This window comes from Centruroides vittatus, unplaced genomic scaffold (genome assembly GCF_030686945.1).
Source record: "Centruroides vittatus isolate TY-2023 unplaced genomic scaffold, ASM3068694v2 contig_371, whole genome shotgun sequence".
NCBI lineage: Eukaryota > Metazoa > Arthropoda > Arachnida > Scorpiones > Buthidae > Centruroides > Centruroides vittatus.
Window position 1 is genome coordinate 3458828 of NW_027122194.1, and position 16438 is coordinate 3475265.

Genomic DNA, 16438 nt, shown 5'->3' on the forward strand with positions numbered 1-16438 from the left:
GTTCATTTCAAACTGCTTTGATAACAGGTAGAACAGACCTTGGCTATATGTGCTCAACTTCTGCTCATGCTAATTGCTTAGAATTAGGTGCAAACATTTATGCAGTGAACGGTACACCTTTCATAGTTCAGATGTTGATGAATGATTGAGTTGATATTGATGTGATTTTTATGTACCAGTTTTGACTAGCATCAGTCAATTAGACAATGTTTTCCTATGTGGCGGTGAGCTCTGTCCTAATTGTGGTTGACCTATTTTACTTTTATGGTCTTTACAAAACTTCTCACACCACTTAAACCCAGAACTACATGCCAACATCACTTATGGCTCAAATACATTGAAGAATACCCACAGGTTGGGCACCTTCCTTCAATAAAAACTGTATGACTGCATGCTGAGTTTGCTTGCACAGATCCATGACTATAGAAGCATCAACAAAATGGTTGCCAAACATGCAAAATATGAGTTCTTGCTTTCTCACTGGCTATTACACATGGTCTAGTGATATAATTTGATTGGGCTGCAATTTGAAAAATTGTAGACCTATAAATTTCCACTGTCATCTGCCAGTCTTTCCTTAATCTCAAAAATGGTGTTTTTACTGCAAACAACACTTTTTTTATTTGCTCTCTGCCTTTTCATAGTTGTTGGAATTGGATCATCTTTATGATTCCATCCATGGCTTTCTTGACATGTGGAATAGTCATAAAATGATATCACCTGTGATAACCTTGGAAATAATCTGGTGTCTACCTTGGTTCAACATCTCCAGAGTTTTCTTAAAAATTCTGACATGCTCTAATTTTTGGAAATCTGTTAACTGATGTGGCACTACTTTTTTTAACCATAATTCCTTATGCTCTAATCTGTATTCTCTTCTGTATCATTTTATAGGTACACCTTTGGTCTTCTGCAATCATATGTTGAACAGCATTTACACTTTCAGGAGTAACTGCTGTTCTTAGTCCCCTTTACATGGTTCATCGTGGAAGGAAGTACAACCGTCCTAAAATTTTTTCTACCACCTGAATAGTAAAGGACGGGGCAAAAGCCAACTTCAGTCATTCGTAACAGTCTTTGTCATTCAGTCCAACACAAAAATCTTAATAAATCATTGGACAAAATGCTTCTCTCTAGAAAGTTTTATTGTTATTATTAGAAAGGGGGTCTATCTCACTTAAATTATAGGAGATTGATGAAACTTGTTTATGCATAATGTGTTGTATAAAATTTATCAAAAAAATGAACACTTTAATTCATCATGGTTGGTTTTCTTGTATTGCAAAACTTTCAGAGTAGCCCTTATATATCATGCATATTGAACATGTTTGCTTCTTATAATTAATATACTTGTTACCATGTGTATGCTTATTCAAATTCTGCTATTTAGAAATTTCTTAGTAGTAGAACTTGAATAAGCATATACATGGTAAAGATTCAGATTCTTTATACATTAAATGTGATAGTAGATTTGCTTATAATTTACTTTATTAGCTAATTATCAGAATTTATTATTAATAGACATAAGTTTTTTAATCTTGTTATAATATAATCTACTATATAATGCTGAAAAAATGGGCAGTCTCTTTCTTTCTTTCTGTCATGGTATGCCAAAAATGGCCACTAGGGGACCCCTAGCTATTATTTAAATTAACAATATAAATTATTTTATATTTTTACAGTATAATACTTAGTATATTATTATTTTTTTATTTGTAATTTAGTATGCCCCTATGCCTGCATTGAACCTTTCAACTTGTATAATATATATATTACATAACCATATTTCCCATCAAATAAGTCATACCCATTATTTATGAAAAACTAGCAACATATTAATATTATATGTTGCTAGTTTTTCATATATAAATATTTTAATAAATAACAAATATAAATATTTAAAATATTTATATTTGTTATTTATGTGATGTAATAAAATAGAATAAGAATTACACAAATAATCTTTACATAAAATATATTTATTGGCAATAAAATGTATTAGTACTTTTAACAATGCATTATTGTCTTCATCAAGTAACTGATTCCAATTAGAACACAGAATACAAAATTTGAATTGCAACAGAATTTAAATTCTGTTTATAACAAAGTTTTATTTGTTATTCAAATGATACAGTGAGACTAACAATGACAATGTGCTTCATTTATGTCACTCCAAAATAGAACAATAATACATTATATAACCTTTATCATGCTTATTTCAACAGATTTTGAAGTAAACTTGTTTTAATTACTGTATTAATTTAAAATTTGTTTATAAAGACAAATGACAAATAGATAAATTTATCAGGGCTAGATTTAATCCTTTTGATACTGAAGGCACAGGCATACAAACTTCTTTTACACAAGCATAAATGTTTCTGACACTAACTTGAATTTTAAATATAAAATATTATATGAAAGCATAGTGAATTTAGTACACTTTTAAATATGAAATTTTTACATTTTACTAAACAGTAAGTTTAATGTGCATGGTACATCTTGTTTTTAATTAAAAATTACATCAAGTATATTAAATAACAGTCTTCTAATCAGAAATACTGGAGTGAGAAATGAAGTGTCACAAACAAAACCTTTTTTACCAGTATTGAACTAAACAAAACTTCCACATGTTTTCGGCCTTCACCAAGGCCTGCTTTAGGTGCTGAACTAAACAGGCTTCCTACTTGGACTATTAGAATGATGCTGTTTGATTTTAAACATTGTATATTATCACATTTTACCCTTCTGCCTGGCTCTGACTGAGCTTCTGACTATATTAACTTTAAAGATGGTGAGACTATCACACATGCATGGAGATACCTGTTTGAGGAACTTGAATGGAGCCAGGCAGAAGGGTGAAATGTGATATATACAATGTTTAAAATCAAACAGCATCATTCTAATAGTCCAAGTAGGAAGCCTGTTTAGTTCAGCACCTAAAGCAGGCCTTGGTGAAGGCCGAAAACATTTGGAAGTTTTGTTTAGTTCAATACTGGTAAAAAAGGTTTTGTTTGTGACAGTTCATCAAGTATATTGGCATATGTTTGTATTATAAGTGGCCAAAGTTATTTCCAAAGATGTAATTAGATTATTGAAATCATTATCTTTATTTATGTAGACAACTTAATTATTACCTATAAATATTGCAATATTTAGAGTTATTTACTTTTTTGTTAAATTCTTGTACTATGCTCACTGATTTTGCCATTTCTCAAACTCTGTCACTCTAGGCATGGTCCTGTTGTATCTATTTAGAAATCCAGCTTAGGATAGTCTATTAGTTAGGATCATCTAGGAACCACGGTGTGAGAATTTGGACATTTTGGTTTTATCAAGTTTCAATAACTACAATTGCCTAGGCCTTCTCAATCCAATTGTGGTATTAAATCAGAGTGATGTTTTTAAACACATTTTAAAAAAATAAATGTCTTATACAAGCACTCCTCACTTAACCCTTTTACAGTGAATTTCTTTTGTACTTTTATTGTTTTCTCTTATTCCTTTTCCAAGTGCTGCTACACTTCCAATTCTGTTACTCTTCTTTTGATTCTTGGTTCTTCCTCCAGCTGAAGTCATGCTCTTTCTTTTTACCAATATCTTGTTTGATCAATGAAATGGCATTTTACTTGAAGAAAAACCGTAAATCTAATCGAAAATGTTTGTAATTGAGAATAAATGTTGCTGGAGTAAATAAGGAAGGTGTTTTTTGTGAAAAGTTCCCTTATACTAATTAACTATATCTTGTAGTATAGAGTTCACAATAAAGTACAAATTTGTAAATGAAATATGTAATCTTGGAGATTGTGAATGCTTTTGTGTAGTAAATAATGACTGACTGAGGAAATGAGAAAAATATTTTTACAATTTTAGTAAAATATCATAAATATTTAAAAATTATTTTTAAAAAATAGTTATCAACTGTATTGTAAAACGTTCTATATCATTTTATTCTTTATCATAAAAGAAATTTCATCTTCTATTGATATTTCTTCATTCCTAGAAACATTTTCACATGTTTTAAAAATATTGTATTAATTTAAATATATATTGTTTTACTTTAACTAGTGTTAAATTTACCTTCAAAAAAATCCCAAGCAATTTAAATTTTTTGAGGCTCCTTGCAACAAAAAAAAAGGGAAAGTCAGAAGAAAGGAAGAAATTGAAGAGAGAATTAAAACTCATTTATCATTAATATATATAGTTTATCATTTATATTACAACTTCTAATTCTTCTCAGCTACAAACTACCTAATCACATTATTAAAAGACAATTTCTACAGTTTATCATTCTGTATAAACATAAAGCTTAAATCTGACAGTTTCTCTTGCTTTAATATTGTATTCAAATCATTTTTTCATGCCTCAGTGTGCTGATGGGCTTTTTGTTATTGGTAATGTTAAAAATAGTTGCACAATGCTTTCCAACAAAAATTTGATCTATGTTCAACAATAAAATTTTTTAAAAATAAAGTTGGGTTTCCAAGTAGTTGCTTGTTTTGCTTCGTGATAATTTTTCCATTGACTTTAACTTAGAAAAATCATATAAAAATATGTTCCTTTTTTAAATTGGCTCTGTTATTCCAATAGGGTGAACTGTAGTAGAAGGATATTGAAACAGTGCATTAGAATATATAAATAAATTTCATGTGAATAAAACCATATCTTTTAAATAGATGGAAAATAATTATTTTAGAATTATATAGCTAATGTTATTTTAACACATCTTTTTTAACAGTAACATTAAATTGATTTGAGAAATATTATCCTTAAACTCATACACATAAAACACATTTATAATACAAAATGACATTAATGAAAAAAATCTCAAGTTAATTCAATACTAACTTAACTACTATTGATACTAACATTAATCATTTCCAAAATATATTATGTTACTAATTGACTATTAAATCAGTTAATGATAAACATAATTTGGCATTAAAGATATATGTTTGTCACCATTTACTGATAATTTTGATAATGTTGATGTTAATGAAAATAAATCTTTTAATGTTAAGTAATTTAATTTAATTTTGTTTTAAACATTACATTTGTAAAGCAGAAGGAAAGGACTTTTGATTGGTTTAGTAGTAATAGATGGTTTTATAGTTTTCTAATATAAATTATTTTACTTGAAAAGAATCTCACTCAAAAATGTTCATCTAGTATAACTTGCAGCATGTTTGTATATTAAATAATAGTTTTTGAACTCTCAAAATATGAAAACAATTTAAAGTGTTATTTAATAAATACAAATAAATACAGTATTAAAATGGTATTTCCAACATTATTTATTTATTTAAAGTTTTCAATGTTTTAAAAATATCTTGCTCTGGAGTAAGTCATAGAAAAGCAGTTCTCAACTGATAAACCCTTAAAATGAAAATTTTATATATATTTAAATAGCTGTGTCTAACAAATGGAGAGCATTAAAAACTATTATGATACAATTCCACGGTAATTTTTTTAACAATGTTCAAGTGCATCTCAGATTTTCATGTTGTCTTTTATATTTTTGCTTTTCAATTCACATCAGATGATAAAATACTATTCTTAAAAAATATTATTACTTATAAATATTGCCTGCTTTATGTTTCTACAATTTAAGTGGAAGTTATTTTTATATACAGTGGTTGCCACTTATTGTGATCACATTGGTTCAAGACTTTTAATAATAAGCAGCTGATGACAATATTCTGTAAGTGCCATTTTGCAGGGCAACCCGTTTACAAGAGTATGTGTTTACTTTATAATAGGGGAGTCAAACAGTCAATTGCAATCAATGGATCAATCTCAGAAAATTTTTGATTAATTGCTACAGTATTTGCTATTGACAATTTCATAACACATATTTTTATTAAATTGAAAACAATTTAATAGGATTTTTTTAAATATTAAATTATGAAGGAAGGAAAGCACAAATACTTGCTTATACCAGTGTTTTTGAACCTTTTTCTCATCAGAGACCAGTAAAATTATGGACAATTTTATGTAGACCAGTAATTGTATACAACTATAAATTATGCTTATATCTAGAGTTACTGTAAGTAACAAAGTACAAACAGTAACTCTTGATTACTGTTTAAATGTTGTCTGTAATAAACTGTACCATCGATCAGTAGGGTCAAATATTTTTCTGTCTATTGGTAAAATTTTTTTGTAGACTGGCAGTTGAAAACACTGGCTTATACTGTATATACAGTTTAATACAGTAAAATCTGTAGCAACTGGTACAAATGTTAACTATAAATTTACTTTATATAGTGATTCATTTTTCTCTAATAATAGTTCACAGCTAGTTTTATATAATGAATATCGATTGCAGCAACACAAAGTTTTCCTCTGTTCTACAGTATCAATAGAATAGCACATCAAGCTGTGATCATAAAATTAAATGGAATCAATTTAAGGTGTTATTTAGTAAATAAAAATATATACAGTATTACATTGGTAATGAGGACCCAGATAGGGTCTGAACACTTCTCTAAAAATGATAAAAACATCTTATTTTAGAGAAGAAAATATATAAAATAGAAGCAATGCAAATGTGAGAAACTGGGGGCCAAGAGGGTTCCCTATAGACCACTTATTCGGCGATGGGTCAGTAAGATTCACTCATTTTGTCACTGGATGGCTTTTGCAGATTATCAGAGACAAGGAAATCAAGAGATATCTGTCTCCCGTCAGGATCTGACACCAGTTAGGATAGAATTAAACATGTCCTAACACGCAATTATTCCAATCTATTTGGTTCATAGCGTTCAAAAAAAAAGAAGAGGGCTATTAGTTGAGTGGGGGCAAATAAGTATATTATTTGGTTCGTGAAATGTTAGATTCATCCTGTTTACTTATTCAAAGGCATACATTCCACTCTATTAACAATAGATTGTTATAATTTCTTTGCATTTGTTGATGAGAAGGGTGACATTCAATCCTTTTTTGTATGATGTTTTTTTTTTAATGATTGCAAGAGAGAAATTGGTTGGTTAAATTTTCCTTAAATTAAAGAAAAGTCAGGTCCTCAATCTCACACAAATGTAAATAACATAAGTCCTGAGTGAGACTCAAGAATGCATGTTAGAATATTTATCAGTGTCATACCATAGGATTTGAACCTTGATTTTGATACACAGATAAAATTTGGAGAAGTAGGGAAACGGGACATTTTTTACATGGGGAAAAATGTGTTATAATTGTTAAAATTCCTGAATGGCACGAGATAGAACATTGTTGCTTAAAACACAAGCAAAAGTTCACTTAACATCTTTTGATTGGAGAAGGTCAGTGTCAGGTAAATACTGAAGATTGACCTTTCCTGTGGCTTGATCTGGTCTACTTTCACTTGGAAAGAATAAAAGAACCAATAGAGAGACAATGGGAAGGAGTAGAGACCAGTCAGAGGCAAAATTTAGGGATAATAACCTTTAAAAACCCTTAATTTCAAGGACAAAGTTAGATTTGCCTCTCCCAACTTCACATCCTAAAGTGTTTTCCTTTTTTCTGTGTTTGTGTCCTGCTATTATTGTCTCTATCATTGAAATGCTGTCATATCTGTCTTTGCTGAAAGGATGGATGACAACTGCAAGCATTGTCATCCATCCTTGGACCAGCCATTGCCCATCCCATCTTTTTGCTTGATAATGACACTGACTAATCAAGGGACTTTATGGAAAAAGAATCAAATTCTTAGATCATAGTTTAAGTAAAAAACGTCCTTTGTATGAAATTGTAAGATTTCAGTTTTGCCAAATAAACAGATTACATCTGTAAAAATGCTTTGCCTCAGTGATGTCTATCACTCCCACATACCATCCCTCATCCCTTATTGTCTTAACTTGATTTTGAAATTTCTCCCTTTCCATCTCCCTTCTGGTAACTTCAGCAATTCCAATATTTAAAGTTTTCAATGTTCTAAAAATATCTTATTCAGGACGTGTATCAGCAGTTGAGAACTGTTGTAGAACACAGTTCTCAACTGCTGATACACGAACTGGCATAGAACACTTTTTAATAAATCTATAATCAATTCCATATTTAAAAAATACAAAGATAATTATTAAATAATACTTCTAGAAAAGTAATAACTAATGTTTAGGATTATTTTAAGATAACTTTTCAAAATTTGTTGGTTATACATATCATAAATGTTCTAGTTTAATCTGACAACAATAAGAGTTGAGCAAAATAACTGACAAGATTTTACATAGAAAATATAGAACTAGAACTGGTTTGGGAAAACAGATTTTCATTACATTAAGTGGTGATAACATCAGCCAGTGATAATAAGCAGCAACCACTGTATTTAAATTTATTAAGATAATAATCTAAGTTAATAACTAAGTTAATACAAGTTAAATATTGTAATTCTTTGTGTTAATTTTACTTTTGAATTCTGAAAATTAGGTTCATTTCTGTTTTAATTTTTAATAAATAATAATTAAGTTTTGATCTGTAATTCATGTTTAAGTATGGAAAAAATCATGAAATGAAATGAATTTTAATATTACAGTAAATGTCATTTGGTAGAAATATATCTTAATGCTGTAGTTTAGTTCCAAATATGATATATAGTTTTGTATTGTATTAAAATTAAAAATATAAATAAGTAAAAGATTAAATTTCATATTTAATTAATTTTAATTTTAATTACATAATTATATTTATTATAATATGTTTTCTTGTTTTATTGTCAAATATGGAAATCAAAAGTTTTGCTGTTGACATTAATGCAGCAGCATAAATGTCAGCATAATTAGTTGCATGATGAACATTGATAAAAAGAAAAATTCATCAGACACATATATTAAATATGTTATCATTTATTTTATTTTATATTTTGGCATGTGTGTAAAATATATAAAGTCTAATAAAACTTCTTGCAGGACGCTGAAAATGCAATAGCCACGATGAATGGTCAGTGGCTAGGAAGTCGTGCTATAAGAACCAATTGGGCTACAAGAAAACCTCCAGCTAGTCGATCCCAAAATGAAAGTAAGGTTTTTATATATATATATATATATAAACTGTTATATAAGTAGTTTGATTTTTAATTAATATGAATAATTTTCATACACAAATAATATGAAAAATATAAGTATATTATTATAAGTACATAGAATGATTTTAATTTGTTTCAATGAAACAATTTTCAAGGTTATATATGATGACTGATTAGTTTCTTCTCTTGAATATTATACTATTTCCAGAATAAGAATGGAGTTCAGGGGGTAGATCTTGAATCTGTATTACTCTGTATAGAATGAGATTGAATAAAATAGAACAAAATAAATACTTTGCAAATTCAAACATTGTGTCAAAAGATATCATATGATATGTTTTATTTTTTTTAGTTTTAAAATTTTTGCAAATATAACAGAAATTTCAAAAACATTATAACAGTTAAAGCATAATTTTTCTTTCTATGTAGACTAATGAAAATTAATTCCATTCTTTTTCTTAAGAACTGTAGATATATCAGTACCAATGAAATATCATGAAAAACATTAAAAAGCAATATTATTAGTTTTATAAAATATAGATAATTAAAATAAAAATTATATTTGTGCAATATTTTTTTTATCACAAAAACCATATTATTTACCATTTTGCCAGTAAGATAAAACCAAATATGATGTCACTTTCATTTTATTTAAAATACATTAGAATCTTGTTATATGTAGGCTTGTTATACAAGGATGTGTGTTTTCATGGATGGGCGATAATAAGTATAAAAAAAAATAAATCAATGAATGCAGAAAAATATGAATGAGTTTTTCCTAATAAAATGATATAATGGTGCAATACTTAACTATTGGTCTCTTTATTCAATGCATTTCTCATTCATTAATGAATTATTTAAAGCTTATATCTGCATATGGTTATTCCTTGATGTATTATTCCCTAAAAAGCATTGTAAATTCTTCCAATCATGTATTGATTGTTAATGTTATCATTGTTTAATAGTGTAATTTGTACCAATTGTAGCTATTTTGTTTATAATTAAAATTATATGTAGAACTTTGGAAGGTCAATACTTATAAATTGAAAAATTTGAGACCAGCAATAAATCAGAATGCCATGCAAAATTGGTTTTTTTTTTGTTTTTATCAATAAATATAAGAATAAGGAATAGCATAAAATAAAACAGATTTAAGAATGTATTTCTTAATTCTATTTTATTTTATGCTAAAGTGTTTTTGAGTCAAATATGATTACAGATTGAAAATATTTTATGCAAAGAGGCTAAAATGTATCAAAGTGTATATTTGCTGTTGCTGGATTGTTCCAAGCTGCAATCAACAGAAATTAGTTTTTTAATTCCCAACATTTAATTTAATGTTTTCCATTTGAATTTACCACTTATCATACTGGTCCAGTTGACCTAGTTCCTTACCCAGTGCTGACTGATTTAAGCGATTTTACAGTATTTTCTAGTGAAAATAAAAAACAATTGTCTAAAGCTAGGTAAAAAGTATAAACCGTTTTCAATATTGGAAACATTTATCTGTACAATACTCAATTTTGATGTGTGTAGGCTTTATTTTTATGTATTATGCTTTAATGTTATTTGGACCTGTTTTAGAGATAGAGATACAATGAAAAAAAAATTAAAAACTGCAATATAGCTTTAAAATTAGCATTTTTATGCATAAAATACATAGTACATCAATGAATTTATTCATAATAATGATGTACTGTATCAATGTTATTAGTAGACTTTTTTCTGACTGTAGCTGTTTTTCATAATTGACTCGGTTTGGCAAATGTACATAAGATGGCATTAGCACTATCAGAAATATAGGAATTCGACTTTTGCATTGATAATATCTAAAAAGTATATAAATTATGTAATATATAAACTCTACAGGTTTAAAATAATAACAAAATTGTGGCTTATTTGTATTTTTTTGATCTCAGTTAGGCCTAAATCATAATTGCGACATTTCGGTCAGATAAATCAATATAAACAGCACTATATTTGTTCATTTTTTATTAATGAATTCAAATAATTATTAGTTAGTACATTAATGCACCATATCTAAACTTAACTCATATATAAAAAAATAAAATGACTCGATATTCACTTGCAAAATATGGCAAGGAAACTTCGAATCAAATGATGATCGTGGTTGGATGAAATCACTTATGTTTCAAATTTCTGAATAAATAGTGCCCACTATTTTTTAACACACACAAAGAAATTGTATTTTTATTGTTGAAAACATATTGTTGTGTTTTAAAGCTAGAAATTACAGGATATATCGAGAAACGTAATAATACGTTTTTCGTTTTTTTCAAAGGAATGCGGAAAACGTAATATTATGTTTATAGCACGATAAGTGTTAATATGATAGAATTAAAAATAAAGTAATTTTATTGCATATTATTTAAAATGGTATAAAATTAATGAACAAAATAAGTAAAGTAAAACTATATATAAAATGAGAAACAGAATAGAAATACATGTATTTAGTTATCAGGATTACAATACTAATTCAAGAAAATAAGTTGCAAAAAAATTTTTTACTCTAAAATTAATTCATATTATGAATACATTAATGAAGATTTTTAAGGAAAAATTAACTATAATAAACTATAATGATAATAATAATAAATTGAAGTGAACATTTAACAAATAATTGATAAAAAAATTAAGTAAATATTCTCAAAATAAAATAGGATTATTTTCTGTAGTTGGAAATTTTTCTTTTTAAATTTTAAATGTATCAAATAAGATTATCATTATAGAATTTATAAAATGATATGTTTTAAAAATATAATTTTATAGAAGTAAAATTTTTAGATTTATTCATTTTCAATATTGTTTTTTTTTTTTTTTACTAATTTGCAGCAAATGCTAAACCACTGACATTTGATGAAGTGTATAATCAGTCAAGTCCAACAAATTGTACAGTATATTGTGGTGGCATTACTCAAGGCTTAACAGGTATCTTCTAATTCATTTATATATTAATTTATTATATTTTAAAAATTTAATTGATTTGAAATACTACTTGAGCAAATACTAATCGTATAAGAAGAAAATTGTTATATTAAATTTTAAAAAATGAGAAAATTTAATTTAAAAATTTTTTGAATTTGAAACTTTTTATTTACATCGTATTTCTTGAACACTAATTTTTCCTGTTTCTTTTATATTTATTGAACTATGAATTTAGATTTTAGTCATTCATAAAAAAGGAAAACATTAATGATAATAACGGTTCAGTTATTGTTCAATGTTATGAAAATGGCTTGTAGTAAAGTTTCTAAAATTTGAATTTTAAATGTACATTGTGTAATTTATTCCTACTCAGGAAGAAAATATAATTATGATAAACTGAAAATATTTTATATGCAATATATTAAAAATACACTTAAATACTTAATTTGACCATTTATTTTTATATTTTTCAAAATACTTTATTGATGCACCATTGACATTTAATTATTATTTTTTCTAATTAAAAAATTTGGAATGTTGTTCTGTATTATTCAAATTTTTAATATGATTGATGTGTCAATTGGTTTTTCTAACTGAATTATTACGCTTTTAACTTGTCTTTCTGTTAGAACCAATTTTGGTTATATCTTCAAACGAGAAAATTACTAAACTGATCTTGCCTTTTTAAATCTATTTTAGTCTTTTCTATTCAAATAAAGCTGAAGGGAATATGAAAGGAGGGTTAATTTTTGTAATAAAAGGAAATTACATTACATTGCAAATAAAAGTGTTATTCCTCAAAAATTTTCTTGTTTATAATTTTGATTCTGTTAGAAAGAATACTCTAATTTTTTTATTTTGCAGAAAATGAAATTTAAAAAATGTTTATCACATACTGAATTTCAAATATTCAGTACTAAAAAAAAATTATAATATGAAATTCACATTCAATATAAAATTTTATCTGTATAATACTGTGGGTGCCGGGAGGTGGACGGAGTCTCATTCCTCCTTTTTTTGGCTCACAGGTCCGTTAGACCTGCCCACGTCAAGATGGCGGTTCCGATGTGTTACGCGTTACGCATTCTGCGCGAGTGGAGGAAGTGGATGGGTTCGACGGTAGAGCGGCGGTGACGACATTCAAATAAAGGACATTACAACGGATAACAACAACAACAACAATTTATTTAGGCTAACGATACAATTACAGAAGAGGCATGCAACGGTCGCCTCTTTTCGGATCTGCGGAGGGAAAGTTTACATAAATTCGGGTCATACCTCGTGATCCGGGTCGGTCCTCTAGGTCAACGTATTCCGTGGATTTCGGGCGGTTCCCCTCGATTTTGCACACACACACACAGTCAAAGTGACAGAACGTAACCGGCCCCCCTGTCCTCTCTCGTCGCCCTTTTATCATCTTGGTCACACTTTGCAGTTTCACCAACCAGCGTTTTTCGACTCTTGTTCCTTCTGATTTATATTTTCTCCGTGGGAACCAAGCAATAAAATATTTTATTATTAACGATTTAATTCTGGCAGGTTCGAATATTCACAATACGATGTAAATAAAAATAATTTTACAGTTTAAATAAAAAATCATTTACAGAAATTTTAATTAAGCAATAAAATTTAGCAAAAATGTGAGTTAGACAATATTTCAGAAAAAAATATTTTATTGTATTTTATTTAAAGCATACGTGATCTTTATATGAAATTTTAACTACATATTATTATAATGTAGTTTATTATTATTTGGTTTCATAATATTTATAAATAGCACATTGAAATAAGTACCTGTATTTATATTTGAAATATATTTGTTACATAATGAAATTATACAAAGAAATGATAAAATGTTTATCATATTACATTATATAAGATATTTAATATTTTTAATTCATAATAAAATATGAATTAACAAATTAAAATTCAAAATTATAACATAAAATATTATACTTTAAATTTAGCATTGTAATTTTGTATCTCAAAATCATATTTATCATTATATTCATTACAGATATATTATAATATTTTAACAAGTAGGGAAAAAAGAATTATAAAATGTATATATTTCTTTTTTCCCCACATATCAAGTAGGGCCTATTTATGTGAATAAATAAAAAAATAATTTCTTATTTTATTATTATATTTTTGTATCTTTAATTTTCTTTGTGATATAGTTTTAATATTGTGTTACATTAGATATTTTAACTAACACTTAAATAAATTTACAATTAATGTTTGGCACTTAATTTTTAGGATTTTATGAATTTAAAAACAAACATCAAATAAGAGATTTTAATATTCTTCAATATAATCATTTTGAGAAGTTATTACTTTTGTGTTTTATTGGAACAGTTTGAACTGTAAAAAGAATAGTTTAATTTTCTTCAGTCTCACTTTTAACAAAATTTTCTCCATCATCATTACAGAATTAATCATACATTATTTTATAATAGTAACTTCATTTTTTTTTTTTTTTTTTAAAGTGAAGCTTTATTCTGTGAATTCCCTTAAGTAAACAATATAAAATTTACAATTTATTAAATTTAAACAATATAAAATTTATTTATTAGTTGTTATTTGAACAAATTTTCTATGAATGGTTTCCTTGCTGTTAAGGAATATTATGAAAGTTATTTTGTTTTTGATTTCTTTATTACCAATCACTCAAAAACACACAAATGGCAGAAACTGATATCTTATCAGGCATGTTGTCAGAAAATTTCCAGAGGGGTCTAATGCAATAAGAAACATTACATTATATATGTTACAAAATAACATTTCATATCTTAAAAAAATCTTCAATTGAATGTTTTCACCAATTTGGCCAATGTGCATGGCAACTCCTCATCTGCATTTTTGCTAATCCAGTTTTTTCAGTGAAATATCTTCTTCAAGAAACTCAGGAACAGGCAGGGCATCATCATGTATGTCAATGAGTCCACAGCTGATAACTCATTATCAGTCTTTCCAACAAATACCAGAATGATCTTCAAGTCTTGTGTAGACATGATGGAAGATTCTAATGCCAAGAAAACAAAACTTTCTATTATTTTTATTTATAATAGCAAAATATCAGATTACTGGCTGTCCATAAATGACGTCCACACTAAAAGGGGAGAGGAGGTTATGACAAGTCAGACAAGGGTAGGGGTTGAACTTCAGTGGACGTTTGTTTTATTCCATTAAATTTTATGCAGTTTATGCATTTTTATTACATATATTTGAAAATTTCTTGCATGCTTTGTTTCTGTTTATGGTATCTATCATTCATAAAGTGATAAAGGTTTTAAGGAAGATTGAATTTTCTTGGACATCCAAAGAGGGAAGAAGGATTTAGAATCTTGGACAAACTGGGGTGAGGGGAGAGGGGAGTAAAAATTTCAAAAAACTGCAGATGTAATTTATGGATAGTCCCTTACTAAAAATAGAAAATGTATACACAGTGTTTGTTTATAACTTCCAAGATTAGGATGTAACTTGGGGAATGCTTTATGAGGATATGGCAAGAACTTGCTATCTCTTGCATTATGAATAATTTGTCCTCCCTGTGGCAGCAACTACAACAATTGGCATGCCATTGCTATGTAGTCGGAAAGTGTTTTCCCAAGATATTTCTTATTTCAGAAGTTATAAATGAACAACCTGATATGCAAATAAAATACACAGGTTGTCTAAAAAAGAAACCAACTTTTGCTCTAGGAAGAAAAAACTACAAGAAATATTTTTATAAATATGTTTATTTATTCAAAATAAGATTTCTCTGCCACAATACAATGTTCAGTATGGGTAATGAGCTTTTTCAGCTTCTATTTTGGCACCTGATTCAGTACTGCTGGGACAGAAGCCTCAATCTCAGGAATGTCCTTGTAACGTTTTCCTTTCATTGAAATTTAAGTTTTGGGAATAGGAAATAGTCAAGGGGAGCCAGATCAGGAGAAGAGGGTGGATGGTCTAGGGTTACAATATCTTTTTAAGCCAAAAATTGATGAATAGTGGTGCTCTTGTGCAAGGGTGCATTGTCATGCAGCAGTGTTCAGCTTCCTTGAGCATGATACTCTAGCCATACACATAAAATTTGGTTTTAACGACATTCCAAAATACCCAAATAATATTCTCCAGTAACATTATGGCCACTTGGGACAAATTCCTTGTGCACAATACCCTTGAAATCATAAAAAAAAAAACAGACAAGCATGTCTTGACCTGGAATTTTTGGAAACAAAGTTTTTTCAGCACACTCATCTGATGACTTCTACATAGAACTTTGACATTTCATCAATGGGTCGTATTGGTAGCACCATATCTGATCACTTGTGACAACAAGTTTTGGCCATGTAATTGCAAAGAGCTTACTCAACAATGACACCTACAATTTATTCCTTAAATTAATGGACAAGTACTTTCGGGTTACTCTAATCAATTAGTGTAAATCTTTTTGGCTGTACCTTCTCTGTTATGCCACATTTATAATTTGTTTTTATTGTAATT

General features: G+C 27.8%; 1 protein-coding gene across 5 annotated transcripts in view; it reads left to right on the top strand.

Moving 5' to 3' along the window:
• LOC136975438 (nucleolysin TIAR-like) overlaps positions 1–16438 on the top strand; it is a 303606-nt gene that overhangs the window by 264327 nt on the left and 22841 nt on the right. For all 5 annotated transcript variants that reach the window (XM_067270493.1, XM_067270494.1, XM_067270497.1 and 2 more), the window contains 2 exons: positions 8883–8991; positions 11852–11947. In XM_067270493.1, the coding sequence (XP_067126594.1) occupies positions 8883–8991; positions 11852–11947 (205 nt within the window). The remainder of the gene's footprint in view (positions 1–8882; positions 8992–11851; positions 11948–16438) is intronic.